The 23,371-nt window shown below is 38.8% G+C and overlaps 1 protein-coding gene across 1 annotated transcript; it reads left to right on the top strand.

Moving 5' to 3' along the window:
* Nucleotides 1-20,187: 20,187 nt before the first annotated feature.
* On the top strand, nucleotides 20,188-21,138 carry LOC309833903 (developmental pluripotency-associated protein 2-like; the record flags this gene model as incomplete). Its single annotated transcript, XM_082672440.1, has 1 exon — nucleotides 20,188-21,138. The coding sequence occupies one exon, from the start codon at nucleotides 20,188-20,190 to the stop codon at nucleotides 21,136-21,138; it is 951 nt and encodes a 316-aa protein (XP_082528566.1).
* Between the last annotated feature and the right edge of the window lie 2,233 nt (nucleotides 21,139-23,371).

Here is a 23,371-nt window from a genome sequence, read left to right as displayed (position 1 = left end):
CTCAAACTCTTCCAAAATATAGCAGAGAGAGGAACACTCCCAAACTCATTCTATGAGGCCACCATCACCCTGATACTAAAACCAGACAAAGATATCCCAAAAAAGGAAAACTACAGGCCAGTATCACTGATGAATGTAGATGTAAAAATCCTCAACAAAATACTAGCAAACAGAATGCAACAGCACATTAAAAGTATCATACACTATGATCAAGTGGGGTTTATCCCAGAAATGCAAGGATTCTTCAATATATGTAAATCAATCAATGTGATTAACCATATTAACAAATTAAAGTAGAAAAACCATATGATCATCCCATATGATCATTTCAATAAATGCAGAAAAAGCTTTTGACAAAATTCAACATCCATTTATGATAAAAACCCTCCAGATGGGCTTCCCTGGTGGCGCAGTGGTTGAGAGTCTGCCTGCCAATGCAGGGGACACGGGTTCGTGACCCGGTCCAGGAGGATCCCACATGCCGCAGAGCGGCTGGGCCCGTGAGCCATGGCCGCTGAGCCTGCGCGTCCGGAGCCTGTGCTCCGCAAAGGGAGATGCCATAACAGTGAGAGGCCCACATACCGCAAAAAAAAAAAAGAAAAAAAACCCTCCAGAAAGTAGGCACAGAGGAAACTTACCTCCACATAATAAAGGCCATATATGACAAACCCACAGCCAACATCGTCCTCAATGGTGAAAAACTGAAACCATTTCCACTAAGATCAGGAACAAGACAAGGTTGCCCACTCTCACCACTATTATTCAACATAGCTTTCGAAGTTTTAGCCACAGCAATGAGAGAAGAAAAAGAAATAAAAGGAGTCCAAATCTGAAAAAAAAAGTAAAACTGTCACTGTTTGCAGATGACTTGATACTATACATAGAGAATCCCGAAGATGCTACCAGAAAACTACTAGAGCTAATCAATGAATTTGGTAAAGTAGCAGAATACAAAATTAACGCACAGAAATCTCTTGCATTCCTGTACACTAATAATGAAAAATCTGAAAGAGAAATTAAGGAAACACTCCCATTTACCACTGTAACAAAAAAAAAAAAATATCTAGGAATAAACCTACGAAAGGAGGCAAAAGACCTATATGCAGAAAACTATACAACACTAATGAAAGAAATTAAAGATGATACAAACAGATGAAGAGATATACAGTGTCCTTGGATTGGAAGAATCAACATTGTGAAAATGACTATACTACCCAAAGCAATCTACAGATTCAATGCAATCCCTATCAAACTACCACTGGCATTTTTCACAGAACTAGAACAAAAAATTTCCCAATTTGTATGGAACACAAAAGACCCAGAATAGCCAAAGCAATCTTGAGAAACAAAAACGGAGCTGAAGAGATGAGGCTCCCTGAGTTCAGACTATACTACAAAGCTACAGTAATTAAGACAGCATGGTACTGGCACACAGACAGAAATATAGATCAATGGAACAGGATAGAAAGCCCAGAGATAAACCCACTCATATATGGTCCCCTTATCTTTTTTTTTTTTTTTTTTTTTTTGTGGTATGCGGGCCTCTCACTGTTGTGACCTCTCCCATTGCGGAGCACAGGCTCTGGACGCACAGGCTCAGCAGCCATGGCTCACAGGCCCAGCCACTCCACAGCATGTAGGATCCTCCCGGACCGGGGCACGAACCCGCGTCCCCTGCATTGGCAGGCGGACTCTCAACCACTGCGCCACCAGGGACGCCCGGTCCCCTTATCTTTGATACAGGAAGCAAGAATATACAATGGAGAAAAGACAGCCTCTTCAATAAGTGGTGCTGGGAAAACTAGACAGCTACATGTAAAAGAATCAAATTACAACATTCCCTAACACCATACACAGAAACTCAAAATGGTTTAAAGACCTAAATGTAATACTGGACACTATAAAACTCTTAGAGGAAACCATAGGAAGAACACTCCTTGACATAAATCACAGCAAGATCCTTTTTGACCCACCTCCTAGAGCAATGGAAATAAAAACAAAAATAAACAAATGGGACCTAATGAAACTTAAAAGCTTTTGCACAGCAAAAGAAACTATAAACAAGACGAAAAGACAACCCTCAGAATGGGAGAAAATATTTGCAAACAAACCAACGGACAAAGGATTAATCTTCAAAATATATAAACAGCTCATGAAGCTCAATATTAAAAAAACAAACAACCCAATTTAAAAATGGGCAGAAAACCTAAATAGACATTTCTCCAAAGAAAACATACAGATGGCCAAGAGGCACGTGAAAAGCTGTTAAATTATTAGAGAAATGCAAATCAAAACTAAAATGAGGTACCACCTCACACCAGTCAGAATGGCCATCACCAAAAAATCTACAAACAATAAATGCTGGAGAGGGTGTGGGGAAAAGGGAACCCTCTTGCACTGTTGGTGGGAATGTAAATTGATACAGCCATTATGCAGAACAGTATGGAGGTTTCTTAAAAAACTAAAAATAGAACTACCATATGACCCAGCAATCCCACTACTGGGCATATACCCTGAGAAAACCATAATTCAAAAAGAGTCATGTACCACAATGTTCACTGCAGTTCTATTTACAATAGCCAGGACATGGAAGCAACCTAAGTGTTCATCGACAGATGAATGGATAAAGAAGATGTGACACATATATACAATGGAATATTACACAGCCATAAAAAGAAACGAAATTGAGTTTTATGTAGTGAGGTGGATGGACCTAGAATCTGTCATACAGAGTGAAGTCAGTCAGAAAGAGAAAAACAAATACCTTATGCTAACACACATATATGGAATCTAAAATAAACAAAAAAAGGTTCTGAAGAACCTAGGGGTAGGACAGAAAAAAGACGCAGACATACTAGAGAATGGACTTGAGGACACGGGGAAGGGGAAGGGTAAGCTGGGATGAATTGAGAGAGTGGCATGGACTTATGTATACTACCAAATGTAAAATAGATAGCTAGTGGGAAGCAGCCGCACAGCACAGGGAGACCAGCTCAGTGCTTTGTGACCACCTAGAGGGGTGGGATAGGGAGGTTGGGAGGGAGGCAGACACAAGAAGGAAGAGATATGGGGATATTTGTATATGTATAGCTGATTCACTTTTTGATGCAGCAGAATCTAACACACCACTGTAAAGCAATTATACTCCAATAAAGATGTTAAAAAAAACAATTATACTCCAATAAAGATGTTAAAAAAAGAAAAGAAAGGGAATTTGCTCAGTCTAATAAAAGGGCATCTACAAAAACCAGCAACACAACAAACAACATAGGGAATTCAGTGCCCATTCTGTGTGGTCAGCACTGGTACACACAGGTCAGCCAGTGCCTGGTGTGTCTCAGCCTATGTCCACCGACCACACTGTCCTGCTCTGTTCATTACAAGAGTGAGGCAAAGGGCTTCCCTGGTGGCGCAGTGGTTGAGAGTCCGCCTGCTGATGCAGGGGACACGGGTTCATGCCCCGGTCCTTGAGGATCCCACATGCCGCGGAGCGGCTGGGCCCGTGAACCATGGCCGCTGAGCCTGTGCGTCCGGAGCCTGTGCTCCACAACAGGAGAGGCCACAACAGTGAGAGGCCCGCGTGCCGCAAAAAAAAAGAGTGAGGCAAAAAAAAAAAGAAAGGAAGAAAGAAAGAAGGGAAGGAAGGAAGGAAGAAAGAAGGGAAGGAAGGATGGAAGGAAGGAAGGAAGGAAGGAAGGAAGGAAGGAAGGAAGGAAGGAAAGAAAGAAAGAAAGAAAGAAAGAAAGAAAGAAAGAAAGAAAGAAAGAAAGAAAGAAAGAAAGAAAGAAAGAAAGAAAGAAAGAAAGGAAGAAAGGAAGAAAGAAAGAAAGAAAGAAAGAAAGAAAGAAAGAAAGAAAGAAAGAAAGGGAGAGAGAAAGAAAGAAAGGAAGGAAGGAAGGAAGGAAGCAAAAAAGAAAGAATCAGTTTTTGTTTTGCCCTGAGATCAGGAGCAAGGCAAAGATGTCCCCTCTATTCATTCCTATTCAACATCATACTGGCAGTTCTAGCCAATGTGATAAAACAATAAAATAAATACAAGACATAAAAAACTAGAAAGGAAGAAATAAAACTGTTCCTATTATGGGATGACATAAAAGTCTATGTAGAAAATCCCAAGAATTCTACAAAAAAAGTTCCAACACTTGTAAGATACAAAGTCGGAACACAAAACTCAATCCTCATCTATATGTTAGCAATGAACAACTGAAACTCTAAATTTTAAAAACATTTAAATTATAAATATTATTTTCAACAGCTCTCCTCAAAAATGAAATACTTAGGTATAAATATAACAAGACATGAATTGGATCTATATGCTGAAAACTGCAAAACACTTTTGAAATAAATCAAACTTTATCTAAATAAGTGAAGAAACATTTGTTTCATGAATTGGAAGACTCAAAATAGTTATGATGTCAATTGTCCGCAAAATGACCTGCTGATTTAATGCCATCCATGTAGCAAATTTTGTAGATATAGACAAGCTGATCCTAAAATTTGTATGGAAATGTAAAGGAACTATTATAATAAACTGCTGGTTAACTGGTGTAAAATAGTGCAGCCATTTTGAAAAGAGTTTGGCAGTTATATTAAAAAGTTGAACATAAACTTACTATACAACCTGACAATTCCATGCCTAGGTATGTACCAAAGAGAAATAACTTATGTCCATGTAAAGACTTGTATGCAAATGTTCTTAGAAGCATTATAGCCCAAAACCGAAAACAATTCAAAAGTTCATCAAGTTGTGAACTGATAAACAAAATATGGTATCCATATAATGCAATGCTATTTGGCAATAAAACTCAACAAACATGTTAAAATATAAAATGGAACCTTAATGGCATTTTTCTAAGTGAAAGAAACTAGATGCAAAAGAACAAACACTGTATGATTCTATTTACATGAAATATGCACGGGACTTCCCTGGTAGCTCAGTGGTTAAGAATCCGCCTGCCAGTGCAGGGGACACGGGTTTGAACCCTAGTCCGGGAAGTTCTCACATGCCACGGTGCAATTAAGCCAGTGTGCCACAACTACTGAGTCTGTGCTCTTGAGCTCACAAGTCACAACTACTGAGCCCATGTGCCACAACCACTGAAGCCCGAGTGCCTAGAGCCCATGCTCCACAACAAGTGAAGCCACTGCAATGAGAAGCCCAAGCACAGCAACAAAGAGTAGCCCCCCGCTTGCTGCAACTAGAGAAAGCCCGCACGCAGAAACGAAGACCCAACACAGCCAAAAACAAATAAACAAATAAATAAATTTATTAAAAAAAGAAAGAAATACGCAGGAAGGGCAAATTTCTAGATACAGAAAGATAAGTGGTTTCCTGGGGCTATACATAAGAGGTGGATTGAAAGCAAATGGACATGAGGGAATTTTTTGAAGTAACAGAAGTGTTCTAAAACAGGATTATGGGGATGGTTGTACAAGTCTATAAATTACTGAAAATCACTGAATTATAAATTTACAATGGATTAATTTATGGAATGTAAATTATGCCTCAATAAAGCTTTGAAAAACAAAAACAGCAAGTAGCAGGCTATAGGGAATTATATATGAACCAAGATCGGCAATACACTGATAACTGTTGAAGCTAGGTATTGAGTGATGAGGATCATTATACTATTCTTTCCTTTTTTGTTTATGTTTTAAATTAGGAATACTGATATACATAAATATCAGTATACTTCATGCTCATAAGTGGCCCTTTAAGCAATTAAAGTTGTTATATAGACTTCCAAGAAGGCTCAGAGTGGGACTGTTTTCCTAAACATTTTGATGCCTGCAAGATAATTTACACAATATGATATTAATGATAGCTGAACTTCCTATGGAAGTTCACATTGTATAATTCTATTTATACAAAATGTCTGGAAAAGGCAAATTTACAGATTTTTAGATTCTACAATGAATGAATCTTGGCAGGTTCTTTTCTACTAAAAGCTTGCCAGACAAAGACATTAAGTTACTTGAGATTCTCTCAACTAGGCTGTAGTTGTGGCAAAAAAGTCCACATTTTAACAAGCTCTTCTGCTAACTACACCCAACACTTACAAAAATGTCCTGTTTTTTTCTGAGAGTTGACATTTTTTAGAGTTTTTGCATTTAAGATGATCCCTACTTTTCTGGAGAGAAACTAAAATGGTGTAAAGTCTATGGAATTTGGATTCAGAACTGGGTTAGGTCAAGTTCCAAAGCTGACCAGCTGTTTCACCTTCAGCAAATTATTCGTTCTTCACCTATAACACATATAACAAATCTGACCTTGCAGGGCTATTGTGATTACTGAAGTATATAAACTATATAAAGCACCTAATAACCTGGCACATAGTAGGTATTGAATAAATGATACTTTATTTACCGTCTAGTCATTTTCTAAATGAGTTTATCTCATAATAAAATGTAATTACTATAGTTACAATCTTAGTACTATATATAAGATACCCAGAGATTTTCAAATCTAACTTTACCAATAAGGATGCTAAGTTTTGAGGACTTCAGAAATCCCAAATTTAGAAACCAAATCTGGGCTAGAACCCAAGTCTTGACTCTTAAAGTCAGTTTAGCAAAATGATTAAATGACCGCTTTTAATCAGATACTTTGGGTTTGGTTTCTAGCTTTGCCAATGAACACTTACCTCTTTACACCTAGTTTCCTCTTTTGTAAAATATTAATATTAATAATAATGGCAGCTTTCTCAAAGGTTTGTTGTGATGATTAAATGAAATAAAGCACACCAGGACTTAGAATATAGGGGCCCAATAAATGTTAACTATATGCACTATATTTTCAGAATTCTAAGATATATTTTTATATGTTCTATCTAAAGTCAGTGTCTTAAAATTGAAATTTATGTTAATTTTAGTAGAGTTTGCTTTTTCCCCATAAAGTTACTATGAATTCTATTTTTTAAAACTTATGCTTACTTAGACTCAAGGAAATGTCAAGTTACCAGTTTAACTGGGTTCTGTTTCCTTTACACTTTAATATATCCAAGAAGTTACTAAGATCATAAGGTGAGCTGAAGGCTGGGACCATGTCTTGCTCATGTTTGTAATCCCAATACCTAGCACTGGAGAGTGGTTCAATAAGTATATACTGAATGAATGAATAAATAAAAAAAGAAGAGAGAGAGGGAGAAAAAAAAGGAGTTCTGAATAGGTGAAGAAAGATAATACAATGGGAAGAACAAGAGATCAGATACCAAGATCTGAGTTCAAGTCTTAGAATTGCCATACAGTGTTAGATGATATTGGATAACATCTAAACCACCTTTTTTAAAAAATTTTAGGCAGGAATAATGATACCTACATAACAGGGTTACATTGAGGATTAAATGACATGATTACTGTGATAGACACATATACCCAATCATCGACTTTACATCTCCATTTGGATGTCTAGTCTTGAACTTACTATCTCCAAAGCTGAACTCTTGATTCAAGTCCCCAGCTCAGCAAATACCACCTCTATCCATTCTTTTTTCAAACCAAAAACATTGGCATGTTACCTGACTCCTCTCTTTTCCTTATTAACTATATCCAATCCATTTGCAAGTGTTCTCAGCTCTGCTTTAAAACTATATCCCAAATCCTGCCGTTGTTTACCACCTCTGCTACTACCAACATAACCCCAACCACTGTCACATCTTGGCTAGATTTCTGGTGTCCTCCTGCCAGATCTCCTTGCTTCTACTCTTGCATCTTTTTACTTGAACTCCACAGAGCAGCAGAAGTAATTCTTTTAAAAGAATCTGATTAAAATATAAACCAGATCCAGTAATTCCTCTGATCTAAATTTTAATTAGCTTTACAACTTAATTAGAATAAAACCGAAAGTACTTAAAGAGGCTTGTCATTCCTACACCCCCACCAACACACCCACCTTACTTCCCTGACCTCATCCCTATCACCTCCTGCAGGCTGAGCTCCAGACACACGCACAGGCCTCCCTGTTGCTCCTGTCTGCCACCCTCTTGCCCTGTGATTCCCATGTCTGGAGTGGATAAAGTTTGGTTGGGACCTGAAGTTTATATAATTATGTCAGGGAATGCTCTCTTAGAAAAAGAAATAAAACCACAAATACAAAATTACGTTAATAGTTATTTAGAACGAGAACAGAAATTACAGGAAATCGTTGGAGCTCCAGAGATTACTTTGGAGTAATCATTCAATCTCTTTGGAGGTATCTTCAGCATTCTAACAGAAATGCTTACATACACAAGCTTCCTGATGGCAACCCAGTTTCCCCTCCCTGTAAGAACAATCTACAGTTCCCAGCACTTCCCATCACTCCCAGAGATTCTGGCAAGTGAAAGTTCCTGAAGCTTAAGCTTCATTTGCTTCACAATAAGTCCGCCTCTTCTCTGTGCTCACTCTCTCACTCCTTCAAGTCTCTGAAAAGCCACCATCCCATTTCACTCACCATTCTCCTACCCTGCTTCCCATTTTTTCATGGTACTACATAGTTTGACAGCACCTGAGATGTATATATTTGTTGTTGTTTTTGCTTACTGTCTGTCTCCCTGACTACACCTTACTGGAATATGAGCCCTAGTACTAGGGTAGGGTTTGCTTCATCCCCTGTATCATTGGTGTCTAGAACAGTCAGCGACATATAGTACATTCTCAAAAAAAAAACACTGCGTTAACAAATAAATGAAAATTAGGTTGAAATATTATATTATGGCTTGAACTAATTAGTTGCCTGAAGTGCTTTTCCTTTTGTGGGGTGAATATCTATAATAAATGCCTAGAAACAAAAATGATATATTTACAAATATGTCAATTTCCAAGAATCTGGAATAAATTAATTTAATTTTGATGTTGTAAGCAAGATAATTGTAAATTTAATAAATCTCTTCAAAGCAGATAATCCTAGCAGTCATCTGATATCTTTTTCATACTGTACAAATATTATGATGCTTGAAACTGCCAACATTATGATGACTGAAACTGCACTGATGAATTTACGTTTTATTTTCTTAACTAATCTACTAAATTTACTAAATTAGCTAATGTAGTTTACAGAATGACTAATAAATACAATCCAGAAATATGGTGAACTTGAAAGTGATTGGCATGGGAAGAAAAATAAAAATATAATTTCTTTGCAAAATCCATATCCTGTTTTCTTCTAAGGGACTTTAATGAAGACAGACCACACTCTAGAAATGGTGCTATTTCAGGTTTGGAAAGGCAGTTTGGGACTACCACTGTAGCCTTTCAACTCCTCCTTCCTCCCTTATTCTACTAAGGAAAATTGGGATAGTGAGAAAAGACAGTTTAAGAATATCCATATCCTGTCAGTTCTCAGAAAGAAAAGAATTCATAATTCATTTCAAAACCCTAGAATAATCACAGTCAGCTTGAGCAACTGATAATCCAGGAATCAACAAACTCTTACTAATGATGTCTCCTTATTACAATATAATAAAGCAAACTGCTGTTATAATTATTTATCTTTATCATTTATCCCACTTCCCTGTGGATAACCCATGCATAGCTGCATAAACTTATCAGATGTGGAGAAAGAGTTGCTATTAGGGAAGACTGCAGATTGAACACTCATTGAATGCCTTCAAGACATAGGTTAAATGTAACTATCTCAGTATGTCCATCTTGGGATTCATCAGGTTTCTGGGCTTTAATCTTCTTGATGTCCACTGTGCCTTGATCCATCTGCTATTTCCCAGGAAGTCACTTTTCTGACTCCCAACATTTTCTCATTGAGGCCAGTCTTCCATATTCCCTAAGGTTCAGGACCTCCCATAACCCATATACCTCAGCAACACCTTCAAGAACTTCATTACTTGTAAAAACTTTCCCTTGTTATCATCAGCTTAACCCTATTAACTAGATGTCTGCATGTGCAGAAGAGAGGGTGAGAGGCTAATTAAAGACCAGAAATTAAGTTAAGAAATCTGGAAAGAAAGTAGCTCAATGCCTTTGTTCTTTTCTCCTACTTTCCCAGAATGTATCAGTTGTTGCTGAACAGGGTCAAATAGAAAGGAATAGCATTAGCACTAACAGGTCACTCGCTCAAGGTTGGATTCTTTTAATGAATAAATTTTAATAGCTCTGTATTACTATATCACTAAAATATTTTAGCAACACCCAGATAGGTCTTCTTTCCTAGTGTGAAATGCAAGAGGCTATCATTCCACTTCAACTATACATAGGCTTTCCACTGGATCTTGAAAGTGTAATTCATATGTTAAATATCAATTCTAAAAACTCAATTACAAGCCAAAACTTAGGTAAGAGGGACTTTCAGAAAATAATGATATAGGTCTTAGCCTAAATCCCTCTTTGGGGCTTAGGAGGGTGCTTCTTTGCACTACCCTTAGCAGGGAGGATTCAAACCTATCCTCCTGCATTCTGGATTTAGTCCTTTCTGCCTTGACTGCTCCAATATGTTATTTGCTTGTGCTAGACACATGGAAAAGGCATGGACACTGTCCACATGTGAATCAAAGGATGCGTTTGATCTACCAAACTTGATAGTATCCCTAAAAATTAGGGGTCTCCATCCTCAAAATGTCAAAACTAGATGACTGAATAAACAAAACTTCCAGGCATGTGATCAAAATTCTCACATTTGGCATCATGTATACTTAGCTTAAATCAGTGAACAACTGTTGTGGGTTGAATAGTGTCCCCCCAAAATTCATGTCTACCCAGAACCCCAGAATGTGATCTTATTTGGAAATAAGGTCTTTGTAGATATAACTGGTTAAGATAAAGGTAAACTGGATTAGGTTGGGCCCTAAATCCAATGACAGGTGTCTTTACAAAAAGAGGAAAAAACACACAGAGATTCAGAGGAGAACGCCATGTGAAAACAGAGGCAGAGATAGGAATGTCTGTATCTATAAGCCAAGGAAGGCCAAAGATTGCTGATATTCACCAGCAGCTAGGAAAGAGGCAAGGAAATATTTTTCTCTGGAGCCTGTGGAGGGAGCATGACCCTGCCAACACCTTGATTTCAGACTTTTGGCCTACAGAACTGTGAGATAATAAATTCCTGTTGTTTTAAGCCATCCAGTTTGTGGTAATTTGTTATGGCAGCCCTAGGAAACTAAAACAGCAACCAACACAGAAGATTCCAAGAACTCAGGCTGACTTTGGGAGGATTCTTCCTTGAGAATGGAGTTTGAAAAACAAACTATAGCCTAAATCCACATCAGAAACAAATAGTTGTCTTCTCCTCAGAATGGGAAAATAATACAGATTCTGTCAACTGAAAAAAAAATGCACAACCTAAAAGTTGAGAGTTGTTTTATTTGGCAGACATTTTTAGGACTTCAAGCTGGGGAGACAGCCTCTCAGAAAACCCCGAGAAAACTGTTCCTTCTGAGGAGGCAAGGGGGGAGCCAGGATATATAGGAGTTTTCACAACAACACCAGGTAGTCAGAACAAAAGATTACTGTTAATAAAAGAAAACTAGATTACAGTGTCTCAAGTTAAGGAATTTAGCGCTTTTCTATGTATGGGAAGATGTAAGAGTTTGGGCTCACTGAAATCATTTCCTTGATATGCACCTCAGCTATCTGGGGCCAGTATCCTGTGTTTTCTCATCCTGAGTTTCCTCAGGCTGCACCATCGGGGTGGCTGCAGGCTGATGACTGCTAGATGGCAGGCATTCTTTGCTTCCTTCCTGAGCTCCCTTAGGGCTCACCTTCGAGGGAACTGTGATGTGGAGGCTAGAACCTTTGTTTACTGATATGGCAGGCAATATTTTATTTCTCGGTTTCTTTCTATTGGTAGAGGCTTCTAGATACCTCTCAGAGCCATATTTGCCTTCACTTAATTCTTTCTCATTTCTCTTACCTTAAATTTTTTGATGAAGACTGTGCTACTAATTACTATTTTTCAAATGGAGACATAATTTTTGATTCAGGGTCTTCAAGGTCTTGTTTTCAGCTCTAAGCAACACTCTGTGAGGCTATAATTTGGTGCTCAGATCAGGCAGACTGGGTGGTTGTTGTTACAGGTTGTAATTTCCTGGGAAATGCTGCAGAATATTCCAGAATGTCAAGAGTTAACCAGAGTGAAATAAATCACAAACAAAACCATCCCTCCCAAAATAAGGTGGAAAAACTTGAGGGAAATATAATTAAGTCAAATTTGCAACTTTGTTTACATATAAATTAGATGTGAAATTGAGTGCTGCTGGCCAAAGGTTAAGGAATTCGTACCCAATTTGTAACTTGTAGTTGGCATCCAACAGGAAAAAAACAAAGACAAAAATTCAGCCTTCCAGATCCTCCCTGCCTATCTGCCCAGGGAAGTTTTCTCACTGACTAATGGCCCTCTTCCAATGCTCTGCACATCCTGCTTCAGTACCCTAAGCATAGCCACAAGTTTCAAAAGTCATTTTAGCCACAGAAGATGGACCCAACTTGTTCTGGTGTTGGCTTCTCACAGAGTTAGAAAGGGGGAGAATTATGTGGTTTTTACTCATGCCGAGCTTTTTTAATGCAGGAGTAATGAATGAAGCTTTCAAAGGAAAAAAAAGTAACAAAGGAAGAATAATCAGTAGTAAAAGCCAACTAATGGCTAACAACTATAAATGTTTGCTGTACACAATACATAGCTGCAGGAGGGGAAAGAAGAGAGATTGAAATGCTGATCAAAAGAGTCCTGTTCAATTAAAAGAATGGGAAGTGAGACTTTAAAATGAGATGTCAAAGAGAGAGTCCATTCAAGTTCGTTCTCTGCACTGACCTCTCACATGCCCATCTTCAGAGTCCTTTCTGAAAATCAGCTGCAGATTATTTCTGAATTTATCTTGGAGGAGGAGGGAAAATACGGGCTGGTTTTCTTGATGCACATGGACAGTGATTCGGGTTTGGATACAACCTGGATTCTAACTCTTTCCTTCCTTTCTCCAGGTCTGCATCCTTTCCCTTTGAGCTGTTATCGGCAGCTCTATGAACAGAGCTGGGAAGATGCCATGTACTCCTGTACCTCTGATTTGTAAGAAAAGCTGAGTCACAGTGAAACAGCAGTTCCTGCAGGACCTATACAAATCTAAGAGAGATTGACTGGCAAGGCAAGTGCTGAGACTGTTAAAAGATAAACTAAGGCATATTAAAAACGTTAAGAGTCTGTGAGCAAAGACTGACCCAAATCAGGCAGCACCAAACAGGAAGTGGTCAGGAGCACTCCACCAAGAGGAGCCTGGGGAAAGACCTTCATACAGAAAAGGCAGCAGGAAAGCATTGATTGGCTACAGCTTAAAGCCCAGTTGCTGTTTGTGACTGGTTGTCCTTGGGTTTTGATTTCATAACCTCGAGATATTTACAGGCTTAGATTTTAGTTTTCTTACCTAGACCTCCATGGCATTAAAGGTACATCAGTCTAACGGCCTCCTTGCTTAATTAATTTAACAAGACTTAATTACAGATAAAGGGAAGTGAAAAAAGTTAAGTGGATAAAGGATGGAATTTGGAAGGAAATGACCTGGGTTAAAGTCCTGGCCTTGCCGCTCAGCCCTCACTCAGTGGCCTTGGACATTCCCTTTAGCATGTGGCTAACTGTTCCAACACCCCGTTCCTACTTTGCATATGTGCTGCCAATGCACTTTGCTCAGATGTTCCAAGGAGAGCCAGAATCATTGACTCCTTCCTGGATTATCATAGCAGGCCCCACTGGCACCAAGCTCTCCCCAGAGCTTTTTTTTTTTTTTCTTTTTCCACCCACATGTCAATGTGAGATTCTTTCAAAAAAAAACATTACTCATGTATATACCCCCCACTAGGAAAATTCTGATGGATCCTTGTTACCCAAAGGGGAAAGTTATTCATCTATTCACTGAATATCTTTTGAATGTGTACCATATGCCAGACACTGCTAAGCAGCATCCTCATTGCTTAAAAGTACCTGCACAGGGTAAGGATCAGTGTGGAGAATGATCTGGAGTTGGGTAGAATCTGGTGCCTAAGAAACCACTGGGCATGTGCTTGAGAATGTTCTCCTTGTTCTCACCTTCCTGGAAAACACCCATGCAATAATTAAGAATAATGCATATGTCCTATGACATCTTTTAGAACTCATGAAATTATGTGTTTATAAGTCTACCTTCCCCAACAATACGTGAGCTCTTCAAGGTAAGTACTTTGCATTTCTCATCTTTATATCCTCAGTGCCCAGCATATACTAAGCATGACTTTATCACCTGAATACGTGAACTGCTAAAAGAATATAATATAATCCAAAACTCAAAAAATAATTCACTAGTCATTGTTTTGAGTTACTCCCTTCTGTTATGTGAGAAGAATTACATCCACTCTTTTGAAATAATAATATTTTAGATGTGCCCAGTTAAAATAACAAAAAGGAGGATAGAAATTGAGCTCAGGATGGACTCAAGAATGGAATCAAGAGAAAAGCCATGAATTTGGAAAAAGCAAACAATCTCAATGAGAAGGAACTTATTAAAAACTTTCATAAGGGATTGTATAAAGGGAAACATCTTTCCTAAAGATGTAGTAGTTCATTCATTCAGATACTCATTCAAACATTAAATGATGCTGGGAGACATCTAAACAAGGAAAGACATCTAAAACTAGAGAGTTCAAGAAAGGTAGGATGTAAGAAAGAAAAGGAAGAAGAGGGAAGGGAAGGGAAGGGAAATACCCAATGGCCATAGTGTTATGCAGAGATCTGAAATAGAAAAAGTGAGAGTGATCAGTGATTGATAACTATTTTAAATGGATTGTCAAGGAGGGTTTCTCTAAAGTCTAAATGATAATAGGGAGCCAACCAGGTATGATCATGGAATAAAAGCATTCCAGGCAGAGAGAATATCTAGTACAACATTGTAATTCCTATAAAATGAAAACAAAAAACATAACTGAAAAACAAAACACACATACAGAAATGCATAGGTTTCTTCAATTTCTGATTACTATGAATTCAGACTTTAATTGGAAGTCCAGAATAATACTCTCATCACTGAGTGACATGAAAACTTAAACTGGAAAAAAAAAAATCTGAAACAAGAGTTTTAAAACAAACAAAAAAAAAGTATAAAGAATCTTGTAGGTTACTTGGCTAAGTAACTTAATCTGGCCAAAACATGTTATCTTGAAAAGGATACCATAACTTAAATTTTTTAATGTCCAATTTCCCACCATTTTGTCAGTCTCATTTTTTCTGGAAAATCTGTAACTTCCTCTTGGGCTGACTACCAACAGGAAACAGAAATTCTGGTTCATTACTAAACTGAAACAATCAGAAATTCTAGTCAAGTATGCAGAATGTTGGGCTTTCTTCATGGATGAGGACATCTGGTGAATTTATAGTATCTCATCAATCATCACAACCTCTATTAGGTTACAAAAATCATGGTATTTAAAGTTTCCAATTCCATAAACAGGCAATCAGAGGCGCTGAATAGATAAGTAAAATGGTTAACTTAAAATCACTGATAAAAGCATTGACAAATTCTTCAAGAAAACCTAGGCACTGGGTCACAACTCTATATATCACTCTACATGCCTACAGACTCTAAATACAAATGAGATTGAATTAAGGAAACCCCAATGTACTCCTCCTTTCAATATTAATAAGACTTTATTTTAACTGGATAATGAGGATTATAAAGAATGAGGTCTGTGTTGTGCTTTTCACATTCAAGGAATTTTGGTAAGAAAATCAGTTTAAACAAAATTCCACAAGGTCTCTGTATCTCAGTTACATCTGTCCTTTGCAACTTCCTTCTACAAAAGTCATTTTCCTGTAGCTATAAAAAAACAGGATTGGGTCAACTTCAAGGGAACTTAAGTAAATGCAGGGGAGTAAATTCAGCAACAAGGCTGAATAAGACGTCCCTCAGTGTGTCCTTGCTCAACAATTTGGCATCCATTCTTGAACAAAAGTGCCTTTGTAGGAGCTGTGGAACCCAGCACTGAACTCCAAGGAAACTGGGAGGAGTCTCACCCACCCATATATGGGATAATACGCATACAGAGAGCTGGACCCCAGCCACAGACCCTGCAGTGGCCTGTGAACTGGCTCCTGATCCTCTAGGTTGTGGTCTGGGAGCCCCAGGAAGACACTGTCTTAGATAATCATCCACGAATGAAAGAATCTTTGTGGAAGTCCAGATTTCCAGTGGAAAAGTTTCAGCTTACTGTTGGAACAAAAAAATACAAGTTTGGACACACTGGAGGGGGTAAGAGGAACAGTACCCATGTTACACCTCCCCCAACGTGGTACCACTCAGTGCCAAGTGACACCTTCTCAGACCACGATTTCTCCCCCAGTGGAAAGTAAGGGCATGTGAGTGAGCACCCAGATTCCCCAGCTGTCTGGGACACTTCCAGAAAAGCCCATGACTAGTTCCAGTCCAAGACGGCAACACAGGAGGCTCCTGAACTCCCTTCTTCCCACAGACACACTGAATGTACAGCTACACACGGAGCAATTCCCTCTGAAAGAAATCCAAAAGCTAGCTGAGCAACTCCTACACATGGAGCAAACAAGAAAATACCCACATCAAAACAGGTAGGAAAAACTGAGACAAACTTGTCATCAACCCCAACCCCCAGCACAACACCATAAAATTGGGAGGGAACTCCCAACTCCCAGCTTCTCCCTGAGGAGCAAAAGGTTTGGACTCAACATCTAGCATCCCAACTTTTAAGATTCTCACCTAAGGGATGGGGTCCCAAAACACCTAGCTCTGAAATCCAATGCAATTTTTATCCACAAGACCCACAAGTTTACAGAAAACAAAGAAACAGTTCTTAACTGGCTCCAGGATTCAGTGTGCCTATACCCTCAGGCTCAGCGCAGAGGGAGCAGATAAAACATATCCACCTCCCAGTGTTGCCCTGAAAAGGGACTATTTGTATATATTAAAAACAGCTGCCTGAGGGTCAGGCTTCTAATTTAGCACACATCTAGGTGCTGACTGCCACTCTCCCTGGAGACTGGGAAAGCACATGAACACCTCCCTTGCCTTTTCCCTATACCCAGCTGCAAGTCATCTGTATCTCACTAGAAGGAGCTTGTAAATGCATCTGATGTTCCAGTTTTTGTGGCTGCTGCCCAAGAGACAGGCCCCTAGAATTCCTGCCTCTGATAGTCAAAAGTGTTTGCATTCAGAAGTCCCACAGGACTGTATCAAACAAAGAGGCACTTCTTAATGAGCACAGGACATTCCCCCATGACTGGCTATATATCCAGGCAAGTGTAAAAACACCCACCTCCCAGTGTTTCCCTAGAAGGGGTCTAACTACATATTTTCCCAGCTGCTATCTGAGGGTCTGGCTTCCAATCAACCTGAAACTAGGTGCTGACTGCAATCCTCCCCTTTTGGACACTATCAGGTCATGGCACACTCTCCACTACTGCAAGGCTCCAAGAACAAAGAAGATAGCTTGGACAATCACAAAGGTTTGAGAGACAGTAAAAACTCAGGCTCAGCTGATTGATGAGGTTCATATTCTACAAAAAACCACTCTGTCAAGACTGGGAGAGGGGGCTAATGCACAAAAAACAACACAGAGACTCAAAGAAGATGAAGAAATAAAAATATATATTCCAAACAAAAGAACAAGACAAAACTCCAGAAATAGATCTTATGAAATGAAGATAAGTGATTTACCTGATAGTTCAAAATAATGGTAATAAACAGGCTCACCAAGGTCAGGAGAACAATGCATGAAACAAGTGAGAAGTAAAACAAAGAGAAAGAAAATACAAGCATACCTCAGGATATTGAGGGTTTGGTTCCAGACCACTGCAATAAAGTGAATATTGCAATAAGCAAGTCACATGAATTTTTTGGTTTCCCAGTGCATATAAAAGGAAGGTTTACATTATAATGTAGTCTATTAGGTGCAATAGCACTATCTAAAAAACGTACCTTAAGTTAAAAATACTTTATTGCTAAAAAAGTCTAACCATTATCTAATAACACTCATGGTCGCTTAAGGCTGGAGTGGTTATGGCAACTTCTTAAAATAAGACAACAATGCCATTTGCTGCATCAATGGACTCTTGCTTTCACGAACAATTTCTCTGTAGCATGCAATGCTGTTTGATAGCATTTTACCCACAGTAGAACTTCTTTCGAAACTGGAGGTGATTCTCTCAAACCTTACTGCTGTTTGAACAACTTAGTTTATGTAATATTCTAAATCCTTTGTTGTCCTTTCAAAAATCTTCACAGCACCTTCACCAGGAGTAGATGCCATCTTAAGAAACCACTTTCTTTGCTCATTTAGGAGAAGAAACTCCTCATCTGTTCAAGTTTTACCATGAGATTGCAATAACTGTCACATCTTCAGGCTCTGCTTCCAATTCTAGTTTTCTTGCTATTTCTACCACATCTGCAGTTACTTCCTCCACTGAAGTCTTTGTAAAACACGGAATGCTGCCCACCATCCAGATCAAGAAGGATCAAATCATTAGCCACTGCAGTCACAGTTTTGTTTCACAGTGACCTCTGATCCTATTTAACCAAGTGTTTTTAAAACTTATTGATATCTTTGACAAACTTCCTCAAATCAAATTCTAAATGAAGTTCTTTTGACCTCTAGCTAAACTTGGGATGCTTTAGAGGGCACCTGATACATCTCATTGAGAGATATTAAACTAATTAGGCTTATTTGGTATGCTAAATTACATGGAGACATTGTCAAAGGAGTGGCAATAAACCTTTTTAGGTTATATTGTATGAGTAAATGCCATGGATATAAATGTTCTAGAAAATACATGAAATTTCTAAAATTTGAATATGTCCTGGTATAATGTTATTAGTCATAATTCTAGTTATATTAATATCGTACATCACAAAAATAACCAATTTGACAACTGCTTTGTAATCAGGTCTTTAATTGTGCATTTTTTTTGTCTTTTGTCATTTATATACAGTTACTGTTTTACTCTGATGTTTTTACAAAAATGCCTCATCTTCAAGAAGATTCATAGAAAGAAGAAAAATACAGGTTTCTGATAACTTTCAGATCATACCACTGAACTGCGTAAGAAAATTAAAGCATTCTAATGGAAAACCTGATGGCTTCATAAAACTGTTAAAAGAAGATAGAAACTAACAAGAATTAGTTACATACAGCTGACTGATAATTTTTATGACTTTGTCTGAAATATTACTGGCTTTAATCTTTGTTTTCTGGATATAAGGAAACCTTTCCCCTTAAGCTAAATATGACTTACAGACCTTCATAGGCTGAACTGAAACGTTTATCTTTTCTCTCTACTTTATCCCTCCAGAATTTTGAAACACTTATTTAGTGAGTATTCTTATTTTAATGGCAATAATTATTTGCATAAGTTCAATTGAATCTGTTCTCCTTATAACAGGACATAATTGGAAAAATTGGTTATATTACCATGGCTTTGGCTGGAGAATATACAAAAATTAGATGTGACCAGGCAGATTTAAAGAACTAAGGCAGACTTTATGGAGCCATAAAGCCCCTTGGACAAACAACTTAGTACTTTGCTTACAGGGTTCCCAGCAGCCTTAACAGATGAATAAGGAAAGCCACTTCCTGGCAGGTGCGGGAATTGTAAGATATTTGGGGTACCTCTAGAAGAGAGGAACCCATCCAAATCTGTAGATTTTGCAAGTGGAATCTGATGGAAAGTCTTTGGCATGGATTTTCTGGCCTTAAACGGCCTTTTAAAGTTCAATCAGAGATTCCTCATGAAACATTCCAACAAAGCTAATATTAAAAGAACCTATATGATCAATTACACATATAAATAACCAGGCCAAGTTTACTGACACCAGACTTATTTTGTAAATAAACTAGTCTTAATTTGGCTGTGTTTGATAGAAATTAGGGTAATTTTAGGGAGAAAAAAATTACATTTCAGTGGGTATTGAATTTTAATGTTGTTAACTGTCTTTGAGGTTTTGAATTTACTGCCTAAGACTCACTTCCTAGATGGCTCCTTGTTACTATGTTGCATTACTGTATGGTTTCATTGAATTACTAAAAGGACATTCTAAATTTGTTTCTGAAGCTTATCCTAGTAACCTATTTTTGGATGAAGATAAAATGCTCCACGAACTGCAACCAACAGATTATGTCTACTGGAAGGCATCATTTAAAAGACTCTCTCGAGGTTAAGAGGATTAAATTGCAGATATCCTTAACATTGCCGGCTCTGCCTTTCTCTGAGAGTTCCTTGGAATGGCACACCCAAATTGTGAGAAGAATTTCTTTGAAGAGGTCTTAGGTGAAGAAAATATGGTTCTTACATTGATTCCAGTCAATGAGGAAATTGTTGAAGACCATCTAATGGAACCAAGTGTTTCTTCAACTTCAGAAGTCAAAGTGGAGTCACTGAGTTCAGATGACCAAGTTCATCCTCCTCAAACAGATGAACAGTTCAAAGCTTGCCCAAAATCTAGTTGTAGTAAACCTATTTATCCCTTGCCAACCATATTGCCTCCAATTAACAACGTGAGTCGGGATACTTTGCGGAAATGGTGCCAACAACTTAATTTGAGTACCGATGGTCAGAAAATAGAGGTTTATCTGAGACTCCAGAAACATGCTTATCCTGAAAAAGATCAGTATATTCCTGAATCATCACGGGAGGCCAGATTGCAGTCATGTCCAGGAAAACACAAGACGGTGACCAAGACAGCAAGTGTTCAGAAAAGGAAGATGAGTGAGAATGAGGAAAGGACTAACATGGTTGAAGTGATAACTTCAGCTCAGGCAGCCATGTTGGCAGCATGGTCAAGAGTTGCTGCAAGAGCTGTTCAACCTAAGGCTGTAAATTCACGTCCCCTGCCTACCTCTGTTGAGTCCTTTCTGCCGCAAGCTTCCGGTGTCCGGTGGTGTGTGGTCCATGGCAGACCACTCTTGGCAGACACAGAAGGATGGGTTCGCCTGCAGTTCCATGCAGGTCAGACCTGGGTGCCTAACACTCCCAGGAGGATGATTTCTCTCTTCATGTTACCTGCCTGCACTTTCCCATCCCCAGACCTAGAAGATAATATGTTATGTCCCGAATGTGCTAAGAGGAATAAGAAAATTATGAAAAGATTAATTGCAATGGGGAAGAGGAAGAAACCTGGTTTGGACATACCAACATCGTTGCTTTTAGATGGGCCATGTCTTAATACAAAATAAATGGTTAGCGGAAGGGAAGGGGTCGGGTGTGGATGAAATGTGTGAAGGGGGGTAATTGTATGGTAATGATGGTAACTAGACTTATATCAGTTTTGTAGTGTACACAAATATCGAATTACTATGTTGTACACCTGTAACATAACGTTATATACCAATTTTACCTCAATATAAAAAAATGTTTGTTAGAATACACCAGTGAAGCCATCTAGTCCTGGACTTTTGTTTGTTGGGAAGTCTTTGATTATGATTCAAACTCCTTACTAGTAATCATGAAAAAAAAAGAGAGAGATAAATGATGGAGAGCCCACAGTTAAAGTGACTTGCATCCCAATGATTGCTATGCTCTGTCCTCGCCATCCTCAATGTTGCCTGATGCCTTAAGTACAGATGGGAATGTCTGGATTCTGTACTGAGGTTTACCAAAAAATGATTGTTACTGCTGCTTCAAGTACTAGCTATATAGAATGTAATTTGGTTTTATTTTAGTTAATAGATTTTTGTTTTTTTAGCAGTTTTAAGCTTTCAGAAAAATTGAGCAGAAAGTACAGAATTCTCAAATACCACCCCTCCTCCCCACCCCATTTCCTCTACTATCAACATCCTGCCCCCGAGAGGCACAGTTGTTGAACCTACATTGACCCATCATTGTCACCCAAAGCCCATAGTTTATATTAGGGTTCATTCTTTGTGCTGTACACTCCATGGGTTTTGACCAATGTATAATGACACACTCATCATTTCAGTGTCATACAAAATAGTTTCACTGTGCTATAAAAATGTTCTGTGCTCCACCTATTTAATACTTTCTCCCCCCAGCTCCAGACCACTGATCTTCCTGTCGGCATAGCTTTGCCTCTTTACAGAATGTCATACATTTGGAATCATACAGTAGCCTTTTCAGATTGACTTCTTTCACAACAGGAAATGTATTTAAAATTCTTTCATGTTTTTTCATGGCTGGATTGCCCACTTTTTAATGCTGAATACTCCATTGTTTGGGTGTACCATAATTTATCCATTCACATATTGAAGGCCACCTTGGTTGCTTCCAAGTTTTGGCAATTATGAATAAAGCTTCTATAAACAAAAAAAATAAATAAATAAAAATAAAGGACTCTCTCCATCCTAGATGGAAGGACCCCTATCAGGTACACTTAACTAGCTCATGGGCAGAGAAACTAAAAGGAATTAATTCTTAGATTTATATTTCCCACTTAAAAAAGGGCCACTGCACCAGAATGATCTATAGAGAGAACTGTTGACCTCAAACTCACCTTAAAACAATAGTCAAACAGAGTAGAAATGACACACAAAACAGGACAAGAGGGCTTCCCTGGTGGCGCAGTGGTTGAGAGTCTGCCTGCCGATGCAGGGGACACAGGTTCGTGCCCCAGTCCGGGAAGATCCCACATGCCACGGAGTGGCTGGGCCCGTGAGCCACGGCCGCTGAGCCTGCGCGTCCGGGGCCTGTGCTCCGCAACGGGAGAGGCCACAACAGTGAGAGGCCCGCGTACCGCCAAAAAAAAAAAAAAAAAAAAAAAAACAGGACAAGAAGAAGACAGCATCAGAAGTAGACAGGTATCTCAAGATGCCAGACCTGACCTGAATGACTATTTATAGTGTTTTCTTTATTTCTTGGACTTTTGCATATGAATCAATGTTTTTCTATTATGCGCACAACCCTTTGCAAATTTTAAAAATCAACCCAATTGTTGAGTCTGTGGTCAATTACCTATGTCCAGTATTCCTGGTATACATTTGTGGATTTCTCCTCTCCAAGGCTCTGATGGGATGGCCCTTAGAAAATTTATTTCAGAAGAAGTAGTTCTCTTTGGGCCACTACTGATGTTACTACATGGGATCCCCTCACTTGGCCAATCAATCATACTCACTCTGACACTGACCATAAATATGAATTTTCTTTTTAAGTTACTCAAGCTCGGGCTTCCCTGGTGGCGCAGTAGTTGAGAGTCCACCTGCCAATGCAGGGGACACGGGTTCGTGCCCCGGTCCAGGAAGATTCCACATGCCGCGGAGCGGCTGGGCCCGTGAGCCATGGCCGCTGAGCCTGCGCGTCCGGAGCCTGTGCTCGGCAACAGGAGAGGCCACAACAGTGAGAGGCCCGTGTACCGCAAAAAAATTAAAAAATAAGTAAAAAATAAAAATAAATAAAGTTACTCAAGCTCAATCAGTGCAATGAGCTAAATTCAGTCAAAGAATATAATTTCTCAAT

Source organism: Grampus griseus (genome assembly GCF_964374135.1).
Source record: "Grampus griseus genome assembly, chromosome: 15".
Lineage (NCBI taxonomy): Eukaryota > Metazoa > Chordata > Mammalia > Artiodactyla > Delphinidae > Grampus > Grampus griseus.
The sequence above is the reverse complement of the archived record's forward strand: the minus strand, read 5'-3'. Positions and strand labels throughout refer to the sequence as shown.